Source organism: Globicephala melas, chromosome 16 (assembly GCF_963455315.2).
Source record: "Globicephala melas chromosome 16, mGloMel1.2, whole genome shotgun sequence".
Lineage (NCBI taxonomy): Eukaryota > Metazoa > Chordata > Mammalia > Artiodactyla > Delphinidae > Globicephala > Globicephala melas.
The window spans coordinates 81,381,296-81,407,963 of record NC_083329.1 but is presented as its reverse complement, the minus strand read 5'-3'; the positions used below and the strand labels follow the sequence as shown (position 1 = coordinate 81,407,963).

General features: G+C 51.0%; 1 protein-coding gene and 1 pseudogene across 1 annotated transcript; one reads left to right on the top strand and one right to left on the bottom strand.

Annotated features, from left to right (window-relative positions):
* Positions 1 to 8,572: 8,572 nt before the first annotated feature.
* FAM89A (family with sequence similarity 89 member A) lies at positions 8,573 to 25,666 on the bottom strand. The gene is made up of 2 exons (XM_030839517.3): positions 25,357 to 25,666; positions 8,573 to 8,838 (listed from the first exon to the last, which is right to left on the bottom strand). The coding sequence occupies exons 1-2, from the start codon at positions 25,627 to 25,629 to the stop codon at positions 8,575 to 8,577; spliced, it is 537 nt and encodes a 178-aa protein (XP_030695377.1). The 5' UTR covers positions 25,630 to 25,666; the 3' UTR covers positions 8,573 to 8,574.
* Positions 17,657 to 20,782, top strand: LOC132593662 (short coiled-coil protein B-like; annotated as a pseudogene).
* Positions 25,667 to 26,668: the final 1,002 nt, after the last annotated feature.

Sequence of the window (26,668 nt, the reverse complement as noted above, 5' to 3'; positions counted from 1 at the left end):
GGACAAAACCAACTGGGATAACATCACAGAATAGCCGTAGGCTGGAGAGGACCGTTGGCCACCAGATGGAGCCTGTAAATGTTAAGGAGGGGGTAGAAAACATGGTTCAAAGGCATACAACCAAAAGAAAAAAGCAATCGGAAAACAAATAATAGGGGGAAAAAAATGACAAAAAAAAAAACCCCTACACTGATCATATTTTTTCAAATCTTTGACTCAGATAAAGAGACACACATCACCCATTTATAAATTCGTACTCAATACATTCCCAGGCTGTCTTGGTCACCATAAAGGTACTTGTTAATCTTTCAAAATGAAGGAAGTGTTAGAAATCCCTTTCCAGGGTGTCGGTGAGGTATCCGTGAGCGATAGGTAGCTAAGCGCTGCAGAATGTGTGGTAAGGACTGCAAGGGAAACCCATCTGATCGGCTCTGACCTTGGACTCCACTCAGCCTATTTATCCCATCACTCACTGGAGTGAGAAAAGAAAGGGCAAGACTCCAGGAACAAGGGAGACAGACTGGCTTCCAGGTCACTGCGAGGTGGCCAGTTCTCCCGCCGCCCAGGCCGTGCCCCAGTGCCCGGCACAGGAGTTCATCTTATCTCTGTGCTATCAGTGGCCCTACTTTTTCAACATGCTTTATGAAAAGTTTCAAAGATACAAAAACGCTGAAAGAATTGTACAGTGAAAACACACCTATCCGCCACCCAGGTTTCACAGTTGTTACATTTTGCCCCGTGATTCCTGAGACGGCAGAATTTTCAATTGTGCCGGGAAGATGAGGCAGTGGTGGTGCTTGGGCCTTAGAATGATGCTTATGTTTTCCAAGCCATCCCTCTCTCTCCCCCGGTCACTGAAACATGGTCTGACAACAACAAAGAAGGCATTTATATGGAAATGCTCCTGAAGGTATAAAAATTACTTTTATCCACACTTTTATTGAAAAAGCATATGCACCCAAGCCATCCTAGAAAAGCTACCTTAAGATCACAGATCAGTTACCGTCACAGCGGCTACACAGACAGCCCACTGCTGACTCCTGAGTTTTCAACACAGCCAAGAACCAGGAGAAAAAATACTCAATTTATGAGAGCACAATATAGATGAATAAGGCACAGAGAAAACGGACAAGTGGTCTTCTGTTGGAAGATTTTCCGTCACAGTGTTTGAAGCCTTTGAACTAAATCGGGAAGAAAATGTCACGGTGCACATGAGAGCCAAAGAAAGCGTATTTTTAGGTATTTACAACAAAACAAGGCAAACATCAGTCAGAAAAGCTGAAGATATTTTTAAAATCAGTCTTATATGAAGAAACTGAAGCTCAGAATGGTTCAGGGATACGCTCATGGTCACAGTAGCATATAGTGATAGAACTGGGACTAAAACCTGGTCTCCATTCCTAGTCTAACAGGGGATCCCTCGGTCTATATTAGTCTCCACCCCTAGTCTAATGGTAGATCCCTGGGTCTATCTTGGTCTCCACTACCTAGTTGAATGGTGGATCCCTGGGTCTTTCTTGGTCACTACTCCCTAGTCTAATGGGAGATCTCCGGGTCTATCTTGGTCTCCACTACCTAGCCTAAGGGTGGATCCCTGGATCTGTATTAGTCTCCACCCCTAGTCTAATGGGGGGTACTGCAGTCATTCTCACCTTGTTAAGAAAAAGGACAATGGTCTTCAAATACAGTTAGGAATAGAGAACAACAGAGTTTTAAATAAATAGGGACCTCAAATGACTAGAACCAGATTAAATATTAGTCCTCTGCCTCCAAGGAAGAAGCTGCAGAAGAAAATGAGCGTTGTATTGTATTCTTTCCTCAGAATTGCTGCGATCCTTAAGAGATGTGTTGTACCTTTCCGATATAACCTTATTTCCAAAGCTGGCGACTCATTCTGCAGGGAGAGTTAGTAACCCAAGACTAAATTATAGCGTTCTCTGGCTAAGCCAGTAGAGGAAATACGCTGCAAAAGCAAGAACCTCAGTACCCAAACAGGATTATAGTTACTCATTCCTATTTAAGAAGAGTTTATATATACTATTGACTTTGTGCCAGGCACTGTTTTAGGGGCTTTATAATCGTTAACGCACTTCACCCTCACGATAACCCTAAGAGCCCACTGGGAAATGCATCCTGGCTATTCTGAAAGGGGGGGGCACAGTGTATTTGGCTGGCAGATTAAATGATGCTGTCCTGTCGCAACAGAGATAAACAGCTAAGCGGGAGGAACACAAGGGTGCCCAGAAATCTGTGTCAGTTTCCTGTGGCTGCTGTACCCATTACCACAAGCTTGCGGCTTAAGACAACAAATGTATTCTCTCGCAATTCTGGAGGAAGGAAGTCCGGAGTCAGTTTCACTGGGCCAAAGCCGAGGTGTGGCCGGGACTACCCTCCCCAGAGGCTCTAAGGGAGAATCCATTCCCTCCCTCTTGCGGGTTTTGGTAGCTGCTGCCAGTTCCTGGCTCCTGGGCACGTCAATCTCCCCTCCATCTTCATATCACCTCCTCTTCCGTGAGTCAAACCTCCCTCTGCCTCCCTCTTACAAGGACATTTGTGATAGCATTTAGGACCCACCCGGGTAATTCAGGATGATCTGGTCATCTCAAGATCCTGAACTACATCCACAAAGGCATTTTTCTCCAAATAAGGTAACATTTACAAGTTCCAGAGACTGTATCTTTGGCCCAGATATCTCTGGGAGGCCATTTTTCAGCCTATCACAAAATCATCTGGCGAATAGTAGCTCCACACCCAGCAAACACACACACAACCTCCCAAATTTGAGCAGGACTCGCCCGTGAAACTTAACCTTCTATCTGTGGCTTCGTCAGAGTCCCAGGGACACAGACTTCAGCGCACTGCGCGGGGCTCCCCGCACTGGCCGGGAGTGGACTCCGTGCAGCTATGACGACTCCCTCACGACACGGAAAGAATGCCATTCTAGCTCCTTCCCGTGTTTCCCAGAAATCACCCTGCTTGGACTCATTTGGCAGGGAAACACCCAGGCGAACACCTGCTCTAGAGCTGAGCCTTCTCCATCCATCTATGGCCTTCATTTCAATTCAAGGTCAGAAACTCCCTCATTTATGTTCTGCAGGCAGATAGAACCACTTGTCTTTCTCACAGCACGTGCTTCCGGTGCTGACTTTACACCTGGCTGCATCTTACCTTTCCTGCCTTCGTATTCCCTTCGCTGATTTTTAAACCCACTTTTAAAAAAAACTGCATTTTATTGTGTTGTGTGAATTTTTATAAAGCAGCCTTAAACCGTTTTTTAAACACAGGTGGTAAATAAATCGTACCAGTCCATTTAAAATACATAGATGTGTGACCAGGCATATGTCTGTACAAGAGTGTGTCTTCTGCCCTAGGGGGCGTGTTTCTACTCTTCCTTCCACAGCTGGGCGACAGAAGTTCAACCTCCACGTCTTATACTGGGCTCCTTCCAATTCGAGGTCCGAGCACACTGCAAGTGCTTCGGGCAGGGTGCTTGAGCTGGTGTAAATTACTGATCAATGGTCATTTAGGGTGTGTCTTGATAGCTTGTTGAGAAAAGTCACATAGTGTATGACCCCAGGGGAAATGAGTTGAATTTATCGTCCCTAGTATTTCTGCCAGGAAGGCAGATGGGCATCGGCCAGAGAGGACCAGCGCCCAGTGGGGAGTACTCCTGGCGATGGCCTGGCCGGGGACACACAGCAACTGCAGGTGGAGTCTGGTTAGCAAGCACCTTCCTCGTTCTCCAAACTCACCTCCATCTAGATTCCTGAGGCGTCCATGCACAGGGACACACCAGATGAATAGGCGCTATTACCAGCCTGCCCTTCAACCTCAAGTCCCCATGGCTTCCCTATCATTGTGCTGGACTTAGGAATTTCAGAGCTCTCTTGCCTCTAACACAAATGATGTCCTAGAGGTCATCTTAAGTGGTTTCCTCTCTCGCCCTTTCTCCCTGAGCCCACCCTGGCATCTCATCACCCTGAGGGCAGCAGAGAGAGAATGAAAGGTAAGCTGCTCTCTTCCCTAAGTCCCAGAACAAAGTCCTAACTTCTCTTCTCTGATACCCCGTGCCCTTGTGAGAGACTTGGGAAATGCTCCCAGGTCGTATGGTAACTGTGGCTTTAACCACGTCTTTTCTAATGCAAGTACTCCTCCCACCAAAATCGGCCTTCCCAGTAACCATGGTTTCTGTGTTCCTGGGGCCCCACTGGTCACTGACTTCCATTAGTGCTTCTGTCTTGGAGATGGGATGGAGAGCAGAGAGAGGGGGTCTTTGAGCTTCTGCCTGAGGTTGACAGTGCATAATTCTCTCATCCTCTTGTCCTCCCCTCTCACAGGGACCTGCCTCTCTGGGGCTATAACTCTTCCTAAACTACTAATCACTTCATGCTTTTATTCTGCTAATCTTGCTTTGTTCGTGTATTTAACAAGGGTTGTGCTCAACATTCTGTAGATGCTAAGCTTCCTTGTGAGAGTTCTTCAGAAAGTCAGGAGAACCAGGTTGGAAGCTGGGTCTCTAGGGACCTGTCCTCAGTTAACTGGTGGCCAGAGGAGTGAGGTGGAAAATCACGCATCCTTATCACAGTTGATTAGAACAAAGGCATCAGGCAGGCTGTTGACACCCTCTCCAAAGCCCACACTAGGTGGTCTGGAGGCCCACGCGCTCCCACAGCCTTTTCACCCATGACACTGACCCAGCAGGTGTCAGCCGTTCTTCAGGTGTAACCTCCAGGTGTCACCTTCCAACCGAAGTTCTACCAGCTCCGTACAGAATGGGCTCAGATACATCTCTCTGAACTGCAAGTACAATCCATGAAGACAAGAGGACTGGACGTGCTTGGGCTTTTGACAATCGCTAAGTTTTCCTTGGGCAGAGAGATGAGACTCCACTGAGAACTCGCCTCCAGTGAAGTGATGTTGGTTGCTGTAGGGTCTTTGGGTCACACATGCACTTGGCGTATGTTTATCATCACAGGCTCTGAAAGAAATCAGGCCTGTGCATGTAGACGTCAGACCAAGATCCAGTAGAAAGCACTACACGACAAATCATTAAATAATACGGCACTGTGATGAAGGTGAAGGGGCTGCACCAGGCAGTCTCCTGAGATTTCACGTTATTCCAGCACCTGCTTGCGCCTTAAGCGTAAAGCACAAAGTGCGTCTGAGAACTCCAGCTCCGCCGTTATTTGGCCACGGTCCTAGGCAAATCGCTTAACCCATTTAAATTAGAGAAAGGAAAGTGTTTTATGTAAGCACACGGCACTGCACGTAAAAGTTTTTGGAGACTTCGTTTAAGCCATTGCATCCGCCTTCTCACTCTTGGCCTCTTGAGGGACTCATTCAACCTCCAAAGCCAGCTCAGATGGCTCCACCAATATCCCCAAGTAGCCGTGGAGTCTCCTTCTGGCACTCAGTGGCCCACGGTACCTCCCCCGTCACAGGACTCAACATCCCGTGCTAAGCTGTTTGTGGAAGTGGAGGACTGGCCAGAGGCTCTTCACGGTGTCATCTGTTCTGGGCGCCTGGATCAACGTGATCCCGATAACTGCTAAATAACAACGCTAGCTGAAGGAGTAACATCACCCTAGGTTACAGAGGCATGAAAGCAAGGAGTCAGCTTGGCTAACCGACTATGAATTCCCCTGGGGACATAAGGGGAACAGTATCGTTTGTGAATTGCAAGGCTTAAATTAGCAACAATTCTGAGTTCACTGCACATATGCCTAGGAAGCTAGAGGTGTTTTCCTTAACAACTACGGATGTCGCCTTACAGAGTAGTTCACAATTTCGGCAGCTTTCGTCCGGTAATGCTGGACTGCCTTATCGTCTACGTTTCTCTGCTGGTCACCGAGTAGCAAGACAGACCCACCCTGAACTTACAAGAATGACTTATGCCAGGTAGCAAAAAAGGAAACCAGCTGAATTTATTTTCTAGTCACCTGTGGCACCTTTGTAGAAGGGTATATTCGAAAACACTTTATGATTTGGGAAACTTCAATATTCCTTGCCAAGCTGTACTTACAGTATTTAAAGTGTACTACACTTAGAGTAAGAGAAGGTTTGGGGTGAGTTATATATATTTCAGATGGAGCGCTGACCACCCACAGTGGTTTATGTGTACCTGCCACTTCACTGCAGGAGCCAGGAATGTGTCAGCCCAGCCGGAAGGGAAGGGCCCCTTGCTCGCCTTGATTCATTCCACTTCTGACTCTGACAGGCTATCCCACCGTGATGAGACAAAGGCCCAGGAACTCACAGGCCCTAGGAGTCACTGCGGGTCCGCAGACGCAGGGAACGCAAGCATTCTGAATCAGAGCGCTCCCCCAGACAGAGCCAGCCCTGCAAGCTTCGCCTGGGGCAGGCCAGGCAATTCTTCAGTGCTGCAGGGACAGCCCTCCAAGAGCGGCAGTGTTGGTGCTGGGCTCACTTAAGGCAGCATTTCTGGAACTCTGTGCGGAATGATGGTCGGAGGACTCGTGTCAAGGCGCAGGGCCGGGGGCAGAAGGCTGGGTGGGGTGAGATTCTGCACCACGTTTCCAGTGACGCCTGCGCCACGGACTACATCTTGAATTCTAGATCTCAACTAGATCCACATTAGACTCACGGGGTCGGGGGGACTTTTAGAACCGTACAGGCACCCAGGCCTCACTCCTTACTAATTAAATCTGAATGATGCTATAGGGGCCGGAGCGGGGAGTGGGGTGGGCGCGAGGGGGGCACAAGGGGAAGTCTTGATCCGGGCTCGATACTGTTCTAAAAGCTCCCCCAAGTGATTCTCTTGTTCTCAAGGTTCAGAACAGCTGAGCTCAGGTTCACCTCATTGTTAAGCAGGGGCCCAGCCTCGAAGGAAGAGGTTCCAGTAGACAACCAGACTTCACCTGGTTTTGCCACTTTAAATTTTCCCCACCGAGGACTTCCCTGGTGGCGCAGTGGTTAAGAATCCGCCTGCCAATGCAGGGGACACAGGTTCGAGCCCTGGTCCGGGAAGATGCCACATGCCGCGGAGCGACGAAGCCCGGGCGCCACAACTACTGAGCCTGCACTCTAGAGCCCGCAAGCCACAGCTACTGAGCCCGCGTGCCGCAACTATTGAAGCCCGCGCGCCTAGAGTCCCCAGCAGGAGAAGCCACCGCAATGAGAAGCCCACACACCGCAAGGAAGAGCAGCCCCCGCCCTCCGCAACTAGAGAAAGCCCGCACGCAGCAACAAAGACCCAACACGGCCAAAAATCAATAAATAAAATGAATTTTCCGCACCGAACAGTCCCGCCACTCGCTGAAGGCAGTTTCCTGCCACCCCTCATTTTAACGGTGACTTTCAACACAGCAAATGAGCGGGAAGGCTTTTCCTTCTCTGCCTATCACCCCAATCCCTGACATGGGGTTGTGTACATGACAGGCTGTCAACATGCTGCTTCACGATGGTGAGTTCTACGTCCTCTCTCTGACCCCAAAGAGGTGCTAATAAGCAACTACTGCACCAAAGGAGAGAAGAGAAGAGAGGCGAGGGGCCCAGAGTATTCAGTGACTGAACAGCCCTGAGACGGAACTGTCAGCCGCAGTCTACTGATAAAACAACTCCAGGAACGAGCTAAGAGAGGAATAAAGCTGCTTTCAGATTCTTAATGGCAAGAAAACAAACTGCAATTTCCTTTCAGCAGTTGATCGGATTCGACGCATTCAAGTTGATGATTCTTAATTCAGACCAAAATAATATCGATACACAACCACAGACAGTTTAGCATTTTATCCTCACTTGTAACCTACAAAGCGTAAAGTGTGCAGGAAAGATTTTAATAAATATAGTAAGGCTTAAGGTGGCGACCGTTTTGAGTGGAAGAGTTTGCTGTCTCACATAGTAGCTGACATTCAGAATCTTTAAACCTGAAACGTTCACCGCCTTCCCACGAGAGACACAAAACACAGCTTGCTCCAGTTTTTCCCCCGGTTTGAAGTATCTTTGTACTATCTTCCTTCCTCCCACATCTGATGGACAAACGATGATACAAAAATTTCTGACAGGTTAAGAGAATGCAGTTCTCTTGATTGGTGTGACCTGAAATGTTTACTGTTTCAGGGAAAAGCTTTTACTGAGTCACTGGACCATGAGTAATGCAGCTGACAAATAAATACAGCTCAACCCAGTGGCTTCGGAGCTCAGCAAACAGCAAGAAGGGCTGTCGAACACACCGAGGAAGGGCAGCAGGGAAGTGTTCGCTCTCTTACACTGTAAACTGGAGGCAAACCCTACCTGTGAGAAAGCCGCCAGCTACACACGGGTCCTCTCATCTCGCACAAAATACCCGAGCAGGTCTTCTCCAGGGACCCTCTCATCATGCTCTCAGTACAAATCCTTGGCCGCAGGGCCTCAGGGCCAGGCTGTGAGGAGATTGCTGAACGCCTCCAGGTCACCTCAGTAGAAAGCGGCCCCCGAAATGGCCCGAGGCCCCGCGCCCAGGCAGATCTCCCTGCCTGCAAACTAAACGGGCAGCACAGGTCCCACTGGCCCAGGGATGCCCGCAGCGGGGGAGGAGAGGAGAAGCACACGCTGACAGTCGCCTCCCTCCTGGGTCCTTTAGATGGACTCCAGGATCCAGTCGGCGCTGCAGAGCGGGGAGACGGGCGGTGAGGGGTCCCTCGGGGGGCTTCGCTCCCTCCTGTCGTGCAGGGGGCTCTGCTCCTGGAAATAGCCCTCCTCTTCGTCGAAGAAGCCGTTCTCCAGAGCGTAAGTGCAGTCTGAGCTCGACGCAGCCTGGCACGCTCCCTTGTACTCCTGGATGGACTCGTAGAGGCTGTATAGCTGGCAGAGCAAGGACATGTCCAGCTGTCGGAGGCCAACCTTGAGGGAAGGGGCAGGCAGGTAAAAACGACAAGTCAGCACTGCAGTGTCACCTCAGCTGTACCCTCAGCCAGCCATCTGCTCGCGCCTGCACATTCCATCCACGCGGCAAACGACGCAGAGCATCACCTGAATGCTTCGGATTTCCAGTTCTGAGAAAACCTTAATTAGGTGATGCCCACGCCTCAGACGTTACTCAACATGTCAGGGAAGGGCCACACCCGCAGGGCGGCGGGGGGGGGGGGGGGCCCCGGCACGCCCTGTGGTGCAACAGCTCTGCACATTCTGCAAGCCCCAGCTGGCTTCACATTGGACGGCAAGACTCAAGGGTGTCATTTCCTCTTGCCACGATCAGATTCAGAGAAGACCCACGTGTGCCTGCCCTGCTACGGCCGTCTCTCCTCCCTGGGCCAACAGTCTCCTTGCCACCGCCAGTGGCTCACCAGTCAGTGTCACACACTGCCCCCTGGAGCGCGCACCCTCCAACCAGCTCCGTCTCCAGGCTCACAAGTGGTCAGACTCCCTCTCCTCTGGACAAGAGGACACCTCCTCCCGAGATGGCTGTGGGATCACTCGCCACAGCGGCCACCGAATCAGCCTAGTGAGACCCGGGACCTCTCCAGATTCTCCTGGGAACTATTTCCACAAGTGATGACAGAACTAAGAACATTTGAAAGTCACGTATTTGTTTACCCTCAGGTTCCTCCCTTCCCCGCGGCCCATCCCAGGGAAGAGAGCACAGTCAGGACAGGCGACGGATGCAACGTTTCCATCAATCCCAAAGGGAGAAGGGTTAATTCACCTAGAAATGCAGCCTTGACCAACGCATCTCCACTTTCCTGTGCATGAGAACCACTTGGGGATCTTGCTAAGCCTGCGGGTTCTGACTCGGGCCCCAGGCCTGAGGCCACTGGTGACGGGAACACTGAGCAGTGCTGCCGGGTGGCAAACCTCACGGAGTCTCGAGGGGAGACACTCTAAACAAGATGCCAGATTTATCATCTCTATGCCTCACCTGATGACAAAATGGAATACTTCCTCTTAATCTATTGGGAGGATCAAATGAAATATCAGCCATTTAAATAAACAGGAGTCAAATGCCTCCTGTGTATCAAGCGCTAGGCTAAAGGGGTCGCGATGCCCAGGGAACAGTCCACAGAAAACCGCAGGGAGTATCAGAGGAGTTAGTCTTTAATATTACCCAGCAGTGAGATTTTCTGCACAAGGGAAGCTAGGGCCCAGGAAGGAGCGGTCACCTGGTGACAAGACTGGGCGATAAACTCCAGGTCACTCTTCACACCGTCAACCACGCCCAGTCACCAGCCCTCTCTCCAGTACAGCCGAACAGACCACAGAAACGGAGCCCCTCGCACCGCCTTTGCATTATAGCCAGGACGTTCAAAGGAAGACCCAGACGGAGATGCGGGTCCTGTTCTTTCTGGAGCGTTTCCCTTTATTCTAGAATTCCTTCTACCTAGAACTCCTAAAGAAGCTGTTCCCAAGAAGAGACCTCGCCACAAGCCGGGGGCGTGGCCTCCAGGCCCAGCTCCGGCACTTTCCATGGCTTTGTTGAGGCCCTTGCCCTCAACCTGTCAATAAACGGAGGCTTCGGGCCAGATAATCTGTGGCTACGCAAACACTGGGGCTCTGTGTCCTAAACCACCGCTCCTTAGTCCTCAACGAATGGCGAGCGCCTGGGAGAAGGCTTTCCTGAAGGACAGACGTGCCCCAAGGCATCCTACTCTCCAAAGCACACCTTGAACAGGGAAGGCAAACCAAGAGGTGACCGGCGGCCACAATGTCCCACTGTCGGGTCAAGACACCACCACTATTCCTAATGAGTGTGTGTGCGCGCGCGCGCACAATATACGTGTGTATGTCGGAAGAGTGGGTCCCTGACATTTGTGTTCTAAAAATTATGCAGATGATCCTGAAGTCCAGTTCTAGTGAAGAACCAGGGTTCTTGACGGGAGTATCCGTCTGCCTCTCCCGGGCCACGTGTAGGCACTGTCCTGGGCGCCCGGAACCGCAGGCCGGCAGGGGGCGCGGCGCCGTATCCGGGGCGCGGCGCTGCATCCAGGGCGCGGCGCGCCCCGGGCGCCCGCCCGCCGGCCCGGTCCAAGCTGCGAGAGCACCGCAGACCAACTGTTCAGCTCCTGAAAAGAGCGGCAGCTGCTGCCACCCTTGTTTCCCTCTTCACTGTTCTTTTCCACTCTGCTGGCCTGCAGGGTTTCAGCTTGGAAAGGAATGGCAGGGACCTCGGGGCTCCGGCCAGGGCAGCGCCCGCGTGCCGCCTCATTCCTCCGCCCGCTGAGCCCTGATCCGGCCCGGGGTGTGCGTGGCGTCGCCGGGGCGGCCACACTGGATGCACGCTCTCCCCGTCAGCCTGCTTTGTGGGAAGCAGTGGTAACTGCAGACTCTCAAGGAGGAAAGGCCCTCCCGTGTCTTACTTCAAACCCCAACAAGGAGGACCTTGCAAACCAGCTAGTTCATTTCAAACCGATGTAATTATTCTTTATACCAAGTCAAACTCTGCGAGCCCTTAGATGCTATGTGTCGCTGCTGCACATACAAATTTAGTTACTCTCTTTCTTAACCACCTTTTAAATATTTGAGGATAATCTCTTTCCACCACCTTCACCCCCTAAACCATTTGCCTTCTCCGAGCTAATATCCTCAGTCCTTCCACTATTCGTGATGACTCTGTTCTATTAACCATCTAGTTCTTTCCTCTGGCCTTTCCAAAGCCTCCTCCACGGTATCGGGATCTGAATACAACAACCAAGCCACAAGGTTCAGACTTGGCAAATTCACACGGCCCTACCTTCTCTAGGATTTTATACAGGGGACATAAACTTTAATAAAGGAAGTCATCACACCTTCCAGAGAGCACACCAGTATTTGCTCTGAAAGTCATAGCAAACATTCATCCAGAATCCTGGAGATGCTTCTACTGGGTCACTCTGATACCAGTAGGGTTGGGGGAATCCCAAAACTGTTAAGGGAAAAAGAAGTACCAGGGAGTGACATGCTACTGGCCCAGGTCTGTCACCCTGCTGGGCCACTGGAATGCAGTGGGCACAGGTGAAGGCAGAAGACTAGGCTCCACGGCTCTACAACCCCTGACAGGCTGCAGCGGCCCCGACCTCCCACGATGCCGTGCTACCCGCGAAGCGAGGTTCCAGGCTGTTCTCTTTAGGTGCCAATGTTCTCCAAGGCATTCCCAGGCCTACGTGGGAGACGCACTAGGCTGGGAGTCGGATCATGACCTGGACCTTTCTGCACCGCGGCGGCTGGTGATTCACAAAGCTGCCTTGTCATCGGGCAGAAAGCTGGCCTAGAAACCAAGTCTGACCAGCCTAGGAATACAGCGCAGCCCTGTACATGCCTGTTACACAAGCCGGCGGATGCCAAGCGTTTGGACTAACTGAGCAGGATTGCAGGGATTTAAAAACAACACACGTGCACGCACACGCCCACACCCCACCCAGCTTCTCGGGGCCTCCTTCTTCGGGTGCTAGGTTCCACTTCCTCTGATTCACCAGCAATCCTCCAGATTAGCTAGGAGGACATGGGGCAAGTAAACAGGAAGCTAGGAACAACCTAGCTTCCTAGCCAGGACCCCCCCTCTCCCCCAGCTGCGCTTGTTTAGACATTTTCACTTGAATTTTCTAGATGTAAATTGAAAATCCCTAGGCAGCATCCCCTGATCTGGTCTGAAACTCTGCTCCCCTGCGCCTCATGCACTGTTCAGGCTGAGGCCCCTTCACCCCGAGTGTCCCCTGGCTGTCTCCAGTTACATCTGTTGAAGCCCAGCCCCAGGGTCTCCTCCACTCTTCAGACCCGGATGGGCTCAGCCACCAGCGCTCCTTGCTTTCCCTTGCCTCCTCTGCCTGTCTCATGGCATTTATCACTCCCTACCTTATGCTGTGGGTACACACACGGTCTTCCTTCTCCTACTGTAGAAGGAGCTCAGATGGCAGGGACCCATCTGCCCTTTGGGTCCCTCAGCACCCGGCGCAGAACCCTGCAGAGGAAACTCGGATACTGGTTGCCTGAGGGAAAGCGCCTTGCTGTGGAGACCTCGGTGCCCTCCCAGAGGACGCCTGGCAGCGTTCTGGCAGTGGGTCGCACTAAGATCCGCAGGCCCCTGGCTCCAAACCAAGGTCCCCCTGAGGAAAGCCACAGACCACGTGGTTCTCGCCACGTCATCAAAAAAGCACTCACCTCTTGCCTGACAGGAGAAGGCACAAAACCAAGATTCCTTCCTGAGCGCTCGTTACAGAGCCAGCCATCTGCAGCTGGAAGACAAACTCATGACAGGCCAGAAAGCAGGCTCTCAACACTGGCGCCAAGAGAACTCAACTGCCATTATGTTCTAGGACATGATGAAATCACCCATGAACAAGAACTTCTCATCCTTCCCGAAGAAAGTGAGGCGGCGGTGGGGGGGGGGGGGGGCGGGGCTAGGCAGGGGAACATGCCCTCAGCAAGCCCACTAACCCTCGCCACTGTCCCCACCCTGCGAGCAGAAGCCTGTCACCTTACGGACGTGTTCCCACGGGTCCCTAAAGGACAGCTGCTCTCCTCATTCACAGCTGGATTCAGAAAATGCAGCTCTTATTTGAAAGTGCAGTTGAAAAATTCAGACAGGCTCAGTTTAGAAAAACACAGAATTCTAAGACCCTGCCATTTGCAGCCCCTTGGTCTACACCTGAGACAATTCAGAACAAGCCACTCGTTTCCATCTCTTTAAACTGCTAGCGTGATTCCTTCCTCTCCCAGGTCAGGCTTCCTGCCTCCTTCCTGAACTTCTCCCACGAGCAGAGCTCCCTGCACGCTGCCTGCTGCACGCACAGGTGCTCACCAACCCGTGGCATCTCCAACGACGGGGCCGGATAATCCTGAACAGCCCTCGCTCGCGACGGTTTCAAGAGTTCACAGTGGGCTGGCCCCATGCATACACCTCAGACAGGGTGGTGGCTCCCAGCTGGGTCTGGGGTCACCCAGCCTCTGGATATCTTTGGAGGGTGGTGTTGAGGAGGAAGTTCTTCCTGACTTTCAGATTATAATAGAAACATTACCATTAGGGTACAAGGCCTAGAAGATGCAAGAAGACTTTCATGGGAGATTTATGTTGATTGAAAACAAAGCATCATGAAAAATTTTAGGATTTTCTCAGAAGTCAAAAATACATTTAAGAAAAAGAGTCTGTTTTACTGAAGTAACTAAAAACAAAATTTGGGGTAATTCACTGGTGCAACTTCTTCCCAAACACAGCAGTGAGTAGAAAACAAGACAAACATACAAGGAAATGGCCTTATTTGTACCCAGCTCCGTATAGGAGCCTGGGCCCAGGGGAGGGGGAAGCAGATCTGGTGCCAGTGTGGGCAATGAGCCCTCTCCCCTGGTAGTCCTCTATCTGCTATCGCTGTGATTCCTCAACCTAAGATGAAAACTACCCCGCCTCACATGGGGCGAGGGATGTACAGATGCAAAGTTAAGCTATAGAATCGGGAACTACAGTACAGGGGGCCCCAAAATATGGGGACAGACGCGGAAAAAGTCTGTCGGGTAAAAGTTTAGTTCGGAACATAACGGATGATAGGAACTTGACTTAAGAAATTATATTATAGTCATACAATAAAAACCAGGCAGTCATTTAAAAGACAGAGCAGCTCTCTAAGCACTAGAGTAGGACACTGACCAACACACACCATTTGGCACGAAAGTTCAAGGTACAGAATAGTATGTTTAGTAGGATCTCACTTTATACATCTATGCACACACATGTGCAAGCTTCTGACTAGAAGAGAAAATGTCCGTTAGCAGAATTTACTTCTGGAAAGTGGGACTGGATGTTCACCGCCTTCTGTACTGCTTAATTTTTTTTTCCAACAAGCACGTTACTCCTAATTTTAAAAACTAGTAATAATAGGGCTGCATGCTTGTAAAACCTTTCTGGAGGACTCACTGGCAATGTCTATCAAAAGCCTTAAAACATAACTTTTTTTTTTCTTTTTTGGCTGTGTTGGGTCTTCGTTGATGCACACGGGCTTTCTCTAGTTGGGGCGAGCGGGGTCTACTCTTTGTCGTGGTGCGCGGGCTTCTCATTGCGGTGGCTTCTCTTGCTGCGGAGCACGGTCTCTAGGCGCGCGGGCCCAGTAGTTGTGGCTCGCGGGCTCAGCAGTTGTGGCTTGTGGGCTCTAGAGCACAGGCTCAGTAGTTGTGGCACATAGGCTTAGTTGCTCCGCAGCACGTGGGATCTTCCTGGACCAGGGCTCGAGCCCGTGTCCCCCGCATTGGCAGGCAGATTCTTAACCACTGCGCCACCAGGGAAGTCCCTCACGTAACTTTTAACCAGCTAACCAGTTCATTTCTGGGGACCGTGGAGTAGAAAATCTCAGCTGTACACAAATAGGTAATCCTCATCCTTGTTCTGTGAGGTAGGTGTGGATTCTGTTACGATGAGGAAACTGAAGCCCTGAAAGATGCAGGCCCTTCACTAAGAGCAGGGGGCTGCAAGCAGGTGGCAGGACTCCAGCGTCCATGCCGGACCCTCAGCTTCCCCGCCTGCACAGACGACACAGGGAGACGCCGCCATGTCAGCCGCGGTGCGGCAAGCTGCTGAGATCACAAGTGCCTTCTATTTGGGGCTTTTCTGAATTTTCCAGATTTTCTACTGTGAATACGTATTAATTCATAACGAGAGAACTTTCAAAGTTATCTTTTGAAAACGTAATGAATGAGTAAGCATATCCAATGAACAGCTTGTAAATTTATTTTAGACAAGACTTGGTAAATGCCCCCAATTTAATGGGAGTGTCTAGTGTGCACCCACAGGACTGGAATGCAATAAAGCAGTAACTAATGGACCATAATCTGGTTTCTGAATAAAGGATGTGTTGACAGAAGGACGCTGACCTGCATACTGTTTAGAAAAGGAAAGTCAAAGAGAACAGCTTCATCGGTGTTGATCTAATAGAGAAAAAGCTATGAACTCAGCAGCCGGAGCTGGACAGAGCTGCCCCTGCAGGACCCCGAGCTCCCCGGCATGCTGTGATCCTGGGCTCCCTAAGCAGGCTTCCATCCGTCACACGGCTCCTCCCCAGGGGGATGCACATCAGTCAGCCTCGTCTCCTGTTAAAACTGTGGCCCCACTGAGCTGAGGACTGCCTCGGAAGAGCCCCGGTGACTCAGAGTCAGCAAACAGACCAGGTGTATGGCCTCGCCAGGGATTAGGCCAGACCCAAAGCTCGGCCCACCTCTACACTCTCCCGTGAACTCCTCGACCAGGAAGGGCAGTTTGAGTGGAGTTTTCTGCTTACACCAGAAGGCATCCGCACTGATGGATGGAGCCCATTCTGCAACTCAGCAGTTCTCATGAAGACGTCCTTGCTCATCTCCAACCTAAAGTAATGATAGTACCAATGAAGCCCGTTTCCTCTCGTTGTGTCCTAGGTGAAGATGAAGAAAAGCGATCAACTGTTGTCTTTAAGAAACGTCTTTGTACATTCCTTAACTTTCCCGATTACAAAAATAAAATATTCTAACTATTAAAAAGTCAACGGGGGCTTCCCTGGCGGCGCAGTGGTTGAGAGTCCGCCTGCCGATGCAGGGGACACGGGTTCGTGCCCCGGTCCGGGAAGATCCCACATGCCGCGGAGCGGCTGGGCCCGTGAGCCATGGCCGCTGGGCCTGCGCGTCCGGAGCCTGTGCTCCGCAACGGGAGAGGCCACAGCAGTGAGAGGCCCGCGTACCGCAAAAAAAAAAAAAAAAAAAAAGTCAACGGCTCATAATTATACAAAGAGTCTTCCGTAATTTCATGCTCTAAAGCAGCAATCTTCAAATGTTTTGGTCTTGGGACCCCTTTATACTCTTAAAATTATCGAGGGTCCCCAAGATCTCTTGTTTATGTGGGTTATACCTATCAGTAGTTACCTTATTGGAAATTGAAACTGAGAAACTTTAATATTAATCCATTCAAAACACTATACCCATTGTTAATATAAATAACATTTTTATAAATGAGATTTTGTAAATCTTTTTAATCTCTGGCTTATCTGCTCTGTACTTGATCCTTGTAACATGCTTTTTTTGGTTGAAATAAACCTGGCCTCATCCTTAAGGTGGCTCCAGTGTGGACAATGAGCTTTTCATACTGTTTCATTAAAACCCACCAGTCTCGCACTCTGAATGGACCTTTTAACCACGTGTCAAGCGTTGGTTATGTGAAACATGTGGAAAAATGATTCACTGAATTATTTAGCTCCTTGAAATATTGATACATTTTCTTAGGTACTATTTTGGAAAATCACATTTGTCAATGTGACCACCACATAATTACGGACCCCCGAAAGGATCTGGGAACCCCTGGATGTCCTCAGACCATAATTTAAGAACCACTGTTCTTAACATATCCACTTTTAGCTGTTTAGCATATGTCCCTCAAGACACCATGCATACACACACGTATACATGTGCTGTTTTGTAACTTAACTTTTCCATACCTTGAACACCTATGTTTATTTACATAGTTACCACATTCTTTTCAACTATACAGTATTCTATCACTGTTATATATTATTACTATAGAATACTACTATATATCACTGCAAAAGATATTCTTGTACAAGTACTGTTATTCCCTTGTGTGACTATTTCTGTAAGATAAATTTATGAAAATGAAATTGCAGGGGAGAAGGCAGAGAAGGGGAATGGGATGCCTTCCTTCCAGTCCTTCCCCAATCCTGGGGCCACAAACAGCAGACCATTCATCAAGGATTTGTGTCCAAGGCCTGAAAGTTCATTACTCAAGATGATGAATGCAAACGTGTATGCAGTTGAGGCTAAAAATCAGGTGGGACTAGAGGAAAAAACACGACTTACTAATGACACGTTGGAACTCAACACACATTTGAAGGTTAGCTTGCATTTTGTCATTTTCTTGAATGATATCCAACTAATTGAAATTGCCTCTCTGCAAGAGCAGATGCAGTTAAGGAAGAGCATCTGAAGCTAAAAATCAGAAAACCAAGTTCTTGGACAATACACAGAAAACTTTGTGTCAGCACCTAGTGTTTTTTAGAAAACTGACGTAAGAAGCAAGAGAAAGAGGTTGGTGCCCATTCTGTTTTATGTTGCTTATTTCCCAGAACCCACACCATCACTATGGTCATTCTTTTCAATCTTTGCTAATCTTTTAGGTAAAACATGATACCTTATTGTTTTAATTTGCATATCTGTGGTTATAAGGGATTTTAAACACCTTGCCGTTCTCTTTACCTGCATGAACTTGGCTATTTTATTGCCAATCTTAAGTACAGCTGACAACCTAAGAATACACCAAACACCCTCCTTCCAAGTTTCTAGTCTCCATATGTATTTTGGTAATCTTCCTCAGCCCCGCCTCCCCAGGCTGGGACAGGCCTCGCATCCCACAGACGTTACCCCTCCCCTAGAGAGCAGAGATCAGAGGACACACACCCCCTCCACTTCTCCAGTCAAGGACAGCACCTCCCTCCCCGAATACTTGAAGACAGGATTCTCTGACCTGCAAAACGAGGCCAGCCCACGGCTCCTTAGGGCCCATCACGGAAGTGAACAGAGAGCGCTCATGAAAACTGAGAAGGCCACCTCTCTTAAACAATTTCTGCAGCTCCGCAAGGAAGGCTAAGGGTTTGTCTCTTGGGGGAGAATGAACATCTCTGTCATGTCTGTGGGGGAATGAGCCACAGGAAAGAAGGAGCAGCCTTTGTGAGCCCTGCCTACTTATCACTTGGACACATCTGGAGAATGTGGGCAAGGAGTGAGGTGAACAGGAGGCCAGGGCTCTGGAGAACAGCACTGGGCAAGAGGGGGCAAACGTCTGACCTGGCCAGTCTCAGCGCTGGTTTCCTGCTCAGGGACTCTGTGATCTGTCCATAAGGTTTCTTATCCAGTATCGTGAAAAATTTAGCTTCTCAAATTGGGTTCTGAAGTCCCTGTAGTGCTGAGGCAGGCATTGCAGGAGCAAAACTGCGCAGCTTCTGACCGCTGCTGGGTGGGAGAAACTGCCTGAGGACTGTGGCCCTCTTCCTGGGCCCTCTCTGAACGTCCTTGCCCACCTTGCCTCGAAGATCTACAGCAACGTCAGGCCCGGGCCCAGAGCGGGAGACACTGATGGCTGCAGGGTGCAGAAAGGCCTGGGCACTGGCTCTGTAAACAAAGAGGTACCCAAAGTGCCAACAACTGGGGCACTTTTAGAGCCACACTTAACAGATGAATGACTTTAACCAAAAGGGGGAGAAAAAGCAGAAGGGCAGCGCTATTCATGAGAGACTTCTGAGTTAGGGAAAATGTGAATTTAGAGTCTCTACAGGGAGGTACAGTAATAGATAAAAGATGAAAGTGGAACAAAAACATATCTTTCAATCCTTTACATCTTCAAATCTTAAGAATATAAGTATAGGGCTTTCCTGGTGGCGCAGTGGTTGAGAGTCCGTCTGCCGATGCAGGGGACGCGGGTTCGTGCCCCGGGAGGATCCCACATGCCGCGGAGCAGCTGGGCCCGTGAGCCATGGCCGCTGAGCCTGCGCGTCCGGAGCCTTTGCTCCACAACGGGAGAGGCCACAACAGTGAGAGGCCCGCGTACCGCAAAAAACAAAACAAAACAAAACAAAGACTATAAGTATGATCTCACTTAGAGATAACCTTGAAAGGGAATGAAACCAGGCCAATGACCCCATAGACACAAGTCTGCTGTCATATAGACTTTTAGCTTTTGCTTTTATTGGGTGGATACCGGGATGGAGACAGGTATTACACAGGGTAAGAATGGCCTAAAATCTTTAAGAACTATTGTAGACAGCCAAATTTCTGATGAACCAAGTCCAAGAATAGCAAACTTACACCCTTCTTCCTTTTCTGCTCCCAGCCCTTTGCATTAAGTGGATCTGTAAGCAGGTATAGCTGTGCAAGGGTCCTCGGGGGCACTAAGCACACTGCATTAGGGAGGACCTGCCCCCGTCCCCACGTTATTTTATGACAGAGCAAATGTCTTCTATAGGCACCACAATGACCCATAAAAACATGAGGGGAAAAGAATTATACTACTATTGCCAACTGGATCCTTTATGGCATTTAATCTCATTTTCCCAATAAGGGACCTGTAGCCTAAAATAATGAAGAGGCTTGCCCAAGTTATATCACATAATTGGATAACAGGATCCAAGCTCTCGATGCCCGGCTCATGCGCTTCCCAGCTCTCAAAGAGCTTGCTAAAAATGCAGATTCTGCCTCTCCCCCACTCTGATTCTGTTGGTATAGGAAGGGGCCCAGGAATCTGCATTTTTAGCGAGCACCACAGGGGACTCTGGGGCTGCTGGTCCATTTGGGGAACACCAAGATACGCCATACTGGTGAGAAGACCAGTGGAAACACAAAGACAATACTAAAGGCCAGCGGCCATCCCCAGTCACCTCTGCCCAAGGTCGACCAAGAACGCTGCACTGGGAGCTAATGCTCTTACCTCAGATGGCATTTCACAGGCCTGGCTCGAGACTGGACCTCCAACCAGAAACCCATTTAAAGACTCAAACCTGCTCTCTGAGACGCTAGTTTCGTGTGTAGGACGAGGACTGAACGCTGCGGGGATCTGGACTACTCAAGCTCATGCCTGTCTCCTAGAATACAGTTCACTGCACAAGCTCGTCAGGCCTTTAGCTGTTGTCTCAACTGAAATGCGGGAAAGATAAGCCTTGCTGCTCTCAGGAATCAATCCTTTTTCTCAGATTAAATTCTTCACCCAAACCACTGCAGCTCTGGAACTCGAAAGTTCTGCGCGGGTGACTTCCCACTCACGCACAAGTGGGTGACCGAAGTAACTGCTGGACAGTTTGAAGAAAAAAAGAAAAAAAATGAGGCCAAGAGTCTTCAAAGCTACCAGAACGTGCTGCTGGTTTGAGGAGTGGAACCCAAGAAGACACAGACTCCGTGTCTCCGAGGACAGACACGGCCATCTCCCAGCCCCACGGCTGAGGCACTTGTTGTGTCTCTCCGCTTCCGTGGGACGCTTTTGAGGACCTAAGCTTGATGCGCTAACCCCACAGGGCTGCTGGCCAGTGGTCTCTGAAGAACCCTGCAGGGAAAGGCGTGTGCCAGGTCCCTGGGGACCCTGAGAATCGCCTGTGTCCTTCAACCACACGCAAGGATTTGAAACGCCAACCAAGATCTTCTGAGCCAAGCTAGCCTGTCAGCGTGGCAGATAAAAATCTTTGAAACTATGGGGGCCTTGAGGGCAAAGTATTCTTATCCAGAAAAAGGTCTGCGGTAGACATCTAGTATTTTGGCTGTCCAACAGCTGCCCCCTGCTCCATTTCTGCAAATTGTTCTTTCTTTGAGGGATGCCCAACCCCGAACCCCATCCACATGGTCATACCATCATAGTAAAATACCATCCTGCCCTCGGTCACTGAGAGCTGGCCCAGGCTGGCCAGACCCCACCAAGCTGGACCCACTGGCATCCTTCCACACAGTATTTTCAAAGTGGCAGTAAGAAGCATGGCTGAGGGACTTCCCTGGTGGTGCAGTAGACAAGACTCTGCACTCCCAGTGCAGGGGGCCTGGGTTCAATCCCTGGACGGGGAACAAGATTCCAGCATGCATGCCACAACTAAGAGTTTGCATGCCACAACTAAGGAGCCCATGTGCCACAACTAAGGAGCCGGCGAGCCACAACTAAGGAGCCCTGTATCTGCAACTAAGACCCGGCGCAACCAAATAAGTAAATAAATATTTTTAAAAACGAAGCATGGCTGAACCTGGGAGTGTGGACACTTTCGGCAGCCACATTCCAAAATGTAGGGGAAAAATTTTTTACATAAAAAGGAGGGGAAAGGAGAATACAGTGGCCTTCCTAGGTTCCCCATCAACCCTGGTTCTAGTCTGTCTCTGTACACATGCAGCCCTACAAGGTTCTCCTTTTGCAAGAGTTGGTTCAAACTGAGTCTCTATTACTAATACAGAGTCTTCAGACATGAAAAAATGACAAGTGGTCTAAACTACAGCAATCATATTGCTGCAAAGAGGCCCACCTCTACCAGATGTTATAAGCTTCTTAACACCTAGATACTTCCTATTCACCTCTGTGTCCTCCACAACACTTTATAACTAGCAGACACCTGGTCAACATCTGTTGAATATGATCCAAAACTATTCTCTGATGTTGGAAAACAAACAAACAAACAACAATCTCAGCTTCTTGTTTTAAAGGACTTTTTCAGGTCTAAAGAGCAAGAAGCATCTGTGTGACCCTCGCAGCTCTCCAAACGAGCTCGCTAGGGGAGGGAAAGGGAAGTCACAGGAGCACAGAACTTCAGAGTTACCCTGTTGTGAGGACAGGAAACCAGCACTCTCAGAGCAGAGCAGGGCGTCGCCAGTCATGGGACAGAACCTCTGCCCACACGGGCGCCCCTGGACACCAGCTTCCCCAGGTTCTGCCCTCACCGTGCATCAATCAGTTATCTCCAGGCCAGACTCTGCCAGCCTCCAGCTCCACATTCTGAAATGTTTAACATACTCTTCCGCTGATGTAATGGCAAACCACCTTCCCCCATAAGCAGCCACTCCTCCTGACCCCCCTAGTGCTGTGATGAACCCCACTTTCCCCATGATGGATTATCAAGGTTATTACTGCCATATAATGGCACACTATGGAGTGAGGGAAGACATTATAGGATACATTGACCTAGAAAATATTTGTAATATGTGCCCCCCAAAAGTACTAAAATGCAGTGATTAAACAGGGTCTTGGGGCCGGACACATCTGGTTGAGTTTGTCCTCCTTAGGTGAGTTACTTAAATTCTGAGTCATATTTTTTAAACTAGACACTTTCAGTACCTCTCGTGGAAAAGTTATAAAATTCAAATAAGACGATGTAAGGAAAGCATTTACCTTGTGCCTATCGGGAGATACACCCAGATATTAACAGTGACTATCTCCAGGTGCTAGGACTGTAATTTTTCGTTGTTTTGCTTAGCTGTACTTTCCATTAAAACACTTAAGTCATCTCTGGTTCCTCAGCATCACTGTCCCTGACTCCTAACATTGTATCAGCAATTCCTGCAGATTCTGTTTCAGAGAAGTAGTCCCCATTTGATTCTTGTTTCCCATTCCCGGGTCCCCATGCTGCTGGAGGCTCTCACCTGCCCCGACCATACCTCTAGCGTCTGCCAGGCCCAGCTCTCCCTCCTCAGCACCCTGCTATCACATCAACGCTTCCAAGCCAGCTCTCCGGCTCAACCCCTTCCTTTGCTACTGGAGGCTTTCCGCAACCCACCTGGCCCCGGCCCCCGGCCCCTCGCAGCTGCAATGTCCACTCCTGCGTTATTCCAATGGGAGCGCCCTTCGGGCTGGCTGTGCTGCTAGAGTCCTATCACCCTCTCTCTTCTTAAAATCAGCCACCTTCTGATGCCTTCCGCACTACTGCTGCTGGAAGCTAGCCCTCTTTCTGCGCTGGCACAGGACTGTTTCAAAAGGAACTAATTTCATTCTGCCAGGACTTCTGGTTAGGTCCCTTGACACAGATCTGACCTCAGGCCTTCAGAGTCAATAGATCAACACAAACTACTAGGCAGATAATTCAGGCACGAACTCTCCGTTCTGATCTTGCAAGGCCCCCCAGTGGGAGCCTCAGTTTGAGGTGACCACTCAGACCCCACCGCCCTAGGTTAGTAAATCTCAAAAAGCCAAAAAACCAGAGTACTTCGAAAGACCTCGTGACGTTTCTTGTAAGGGACCTGTCAAGGCCTGTAGCCATATTTTGTCTTGTTCTCAGCTAAATATCAGACAGACCTAAGATGGCTGTTTACTTTCCTTGTGCTTCAGATAGTTAGGCTTTGAGAGAGCTCTGGTCCAAGGCATAATGAGAAGGCTGTGGCTATACTTCAGTTGCACCAGGAGGGACCTGGAAAAACACTTTCGGGAAGGGCATGTTTACTCCCACTTGGGAGTGTGTGAGACTCCAAAGCACTTTCACAAAGCAGAGAGAGCTTCACAACAGGAAAAAACCTCTCTGAGGTTTTCCTGTCTCTGTTCTGGTAACTTAACCAGGATGGGTCTTCCTATTTCACCCCCGTATTTATGCTGCATCCAAGTTCAGGCTGTAAACATACTCGGTGTACATTTATCTAATTAAAACACAGCTTACCAGCTGTGCAATGCTGGTGTCGATTAATGTTTATTAATAAATTTAGAACAGTTGGCTTGGAATTTAAGTCATTCTGTAAGAAGCTTAGAAAAATCTTTTCGTAGAGAACTGGAAATCACTTCAGTGGCAGCCACGGGGCGGGGGGAAGACAATGTCTAATTGATTAAAAGGTGTTAAGGCTGTTTTTCTAGATTTAATTCTTAGTTTTCAGAACAGATATGCTCCTGAAAAAATTCATAAATTGAATTTTTCTAAAGAATATCTTAATGCACTCGACGCATATTTAAAGGATTCCTATTATAAATTTTTTGGTAAATTTATTCTTGGGGAAAAAGCAGTTTTCATATATCAAATTTCCTTAATAAAGTATTTACCTGTGCCAGGAGAGGGGAAAAACCTGCACTAGGTAAAAGGAATGGGCAAATTCTAAAAAGAGAGAGGGTGGCCAGGGGACGGTGCTCAGGGGCCCTGCGGGAGGGTTAGAAGTTGGAAGTTCTTCTGTTCTCTTCTAGGCTGGCCTAAGCCTGGAGAAGGCTGGAGAAAGGCTCCCTGCCACCCAAATCCCTGTCCTTGAGTTGCTTCTGGCGTCACCCTAAGTCGTGCGTCCTGGTCCACAAACACCTAACATACTTCCCAACGACTGCGAAAAACTAAGCCCCATTGTTTGGAGCCCGGACACAACCTGAAGAACCTGCACGGGCTTCACCCAGACGGCGAGGATGCCACCGCCCCACTCCTCCCGAGCGGGCTCGGGGTGTCGCCGTACCGCGCGGACACGGTCAGGTCGAGCGGTGGCTTTCACGGCCATCTGTGGGCCGGAGCCGCTCCGCCGTAATCCAATTCTGCACGCGCCGCCTCGGGCGCGGGGGAGGGGCGAGGGCTGTTCCCATCTGCCGTCTACACTCGCAAGGACAAAAAGCTGTTCCTCTTCAGGGCAGAAGAACACAATCGCACACAGCTCTGAAGCCCTCGCGCGCAGCGATGGCCGCTCCCCGACCCGGGGGTTCTGCTGCCCTCTGCGGAAGGGTGACCAGCCGCCCCCGGCCCTAGGCCAAGCGCCAGCCCCACGCCGCGCCTCCCGGGTCTCTAAGCCAGCTGGGGCCGGACTAGGGGAGCCCGGTCTCCAAAAAGCTGCCTTTTGAGAGGGGTGCCCTCCCAGGGCGAGGGTCCAATCGCGGGCACAGAGCGGACAGCGTCCCTCTTTCGGTGCCGGCGCTTGGGTTAAAAGAGCCGGAGACAGGCGGGTGTCGCGGGGACTTCCGGCGAACTTTCCCGGAACGGCGAGCCGGGAGGGGAAGGACCCCCGCCCCAGCCCGCGGACCTCCCTTACCATCTCCTTGCGCAGCAGGGCCAGCGCGGCGTCCAGATTAGGAGGCTTGGCGGGCAGCGCCGCGGCCCGCGCCCCGCCGCCGCCAGCGCCCCCGCGGCTCAGCTCGTCCTGGATGCGCGACTTCTGCGCGTACAGCCGCTCCAGGTGCCTCCAGCCCCCCGACGCGCCGCCGCCCGACGCCGAGTGCAGCAGCCCGCTCAGGCTCTTGGGCAGCGGGGGCAGCCCGTCCACCCGCAGCCCGCGCACCGAGCCGGTTGCCCCGGGCCCGCTCATTCCGCCCGGCCAGACCGCTAGCACTCAAGTCCTGCGCCTCCGCCGCCGCCGCCGCCGCCGCCTGGGGCCCAGGCTCCGCGGCCCGCCCCCTTTCCGGCGGCGCCCCGCCCACTTCCCCTCCCCGCCGCGCTGCCCCCGCCCCTCTCTGCGTCCCCGCCCCGCGCCCTCGCCCCCTTGGCGCCCCACCTCCCGGGCTCTCCTACGGCCCCGCCCACTTAGCGCCCACCCGACCTCCGGCGCTTCGGCGCTCACCCCCGCGTTCCCGGTTCACCGTGGACCACTACCCCGTACCCCCCGCGCCCACCCCCACCGCTGCGCCCATCCCCGGCGCAACCTTGAGAACCTCTCGAGACTCCCGCCTCACCCCCGCGCCCTCCTCGCGCGATCGAGCCCTGCCCGGGCTGCCCCACTCCCGGCGAGGTGGGTTCCGCGACCAGCCCCCAAAGCTGCTTGTAAGTACTGATGGGGGAGGGTCACCTCAGACGCCACCCGACGAGACGGGCTAGTGCGGGGAGTCGGGGTACAGAGGCTCCCCCTCGGGGCGGGCAGGACGTCGGGGAGGTTTGGCCGTGCTGGTGATCCCACCGGCGGTCACCGTCCCCGGAGGCCAGGATCCACCTGGCGGCGTCCGCGCTGACCGAGGTGGGAGGAGGCGGGGCTCTGGAGGCACTAGTTCGCTCCGGGGCGCGCTGGCCTTCTCAGTAAATGGCAATGTCCAGCCGTGCCGACAGCAGCCAAGAAGAGCGCCAGGTCCACTTTGGGAACTTCAAAATGCGAACGAACACGTCTTTCAGCCTGGCTGTGAACGCGAGGGTAGTTCTCAACGGAAATAGCAGAGTGGAGAACGGGATTATCGCTCAGAAACTGTCCATCAGCTCTGAGGCGAAAATAAACACGACTCACACCTCAGAGAGGGAGAGAAAAGAGACAGAGAAGCAGGCTCTACCCTTTGGAGGAAGAATAAAAATGACAGATGTTATAACCAGATTAGAGACAGAAAAGGTAAAAACAGAAGCTAGGGACCGATTTGCAGAGACCA

What these genes read in the sequence shown, in the direction of transcription:
- FAM89A (XM_030839517.3), bottom strand. Translation starts at nt 25,629, where the DNA reads ATGAGCGGGCCCGGGGCAACCGGCTCGGTGCGCGGGCTGCGGGTGGAC. An exon ending in CCCTGCTGCGCAAGGAGATG is followed by an intron (nt 8,839 to 25,356) that starts GTAAGGGAGGTC and finishes CCTTCCCTCAAG; the next exon opens with GTTGGCCTCCGACAGCTGGA.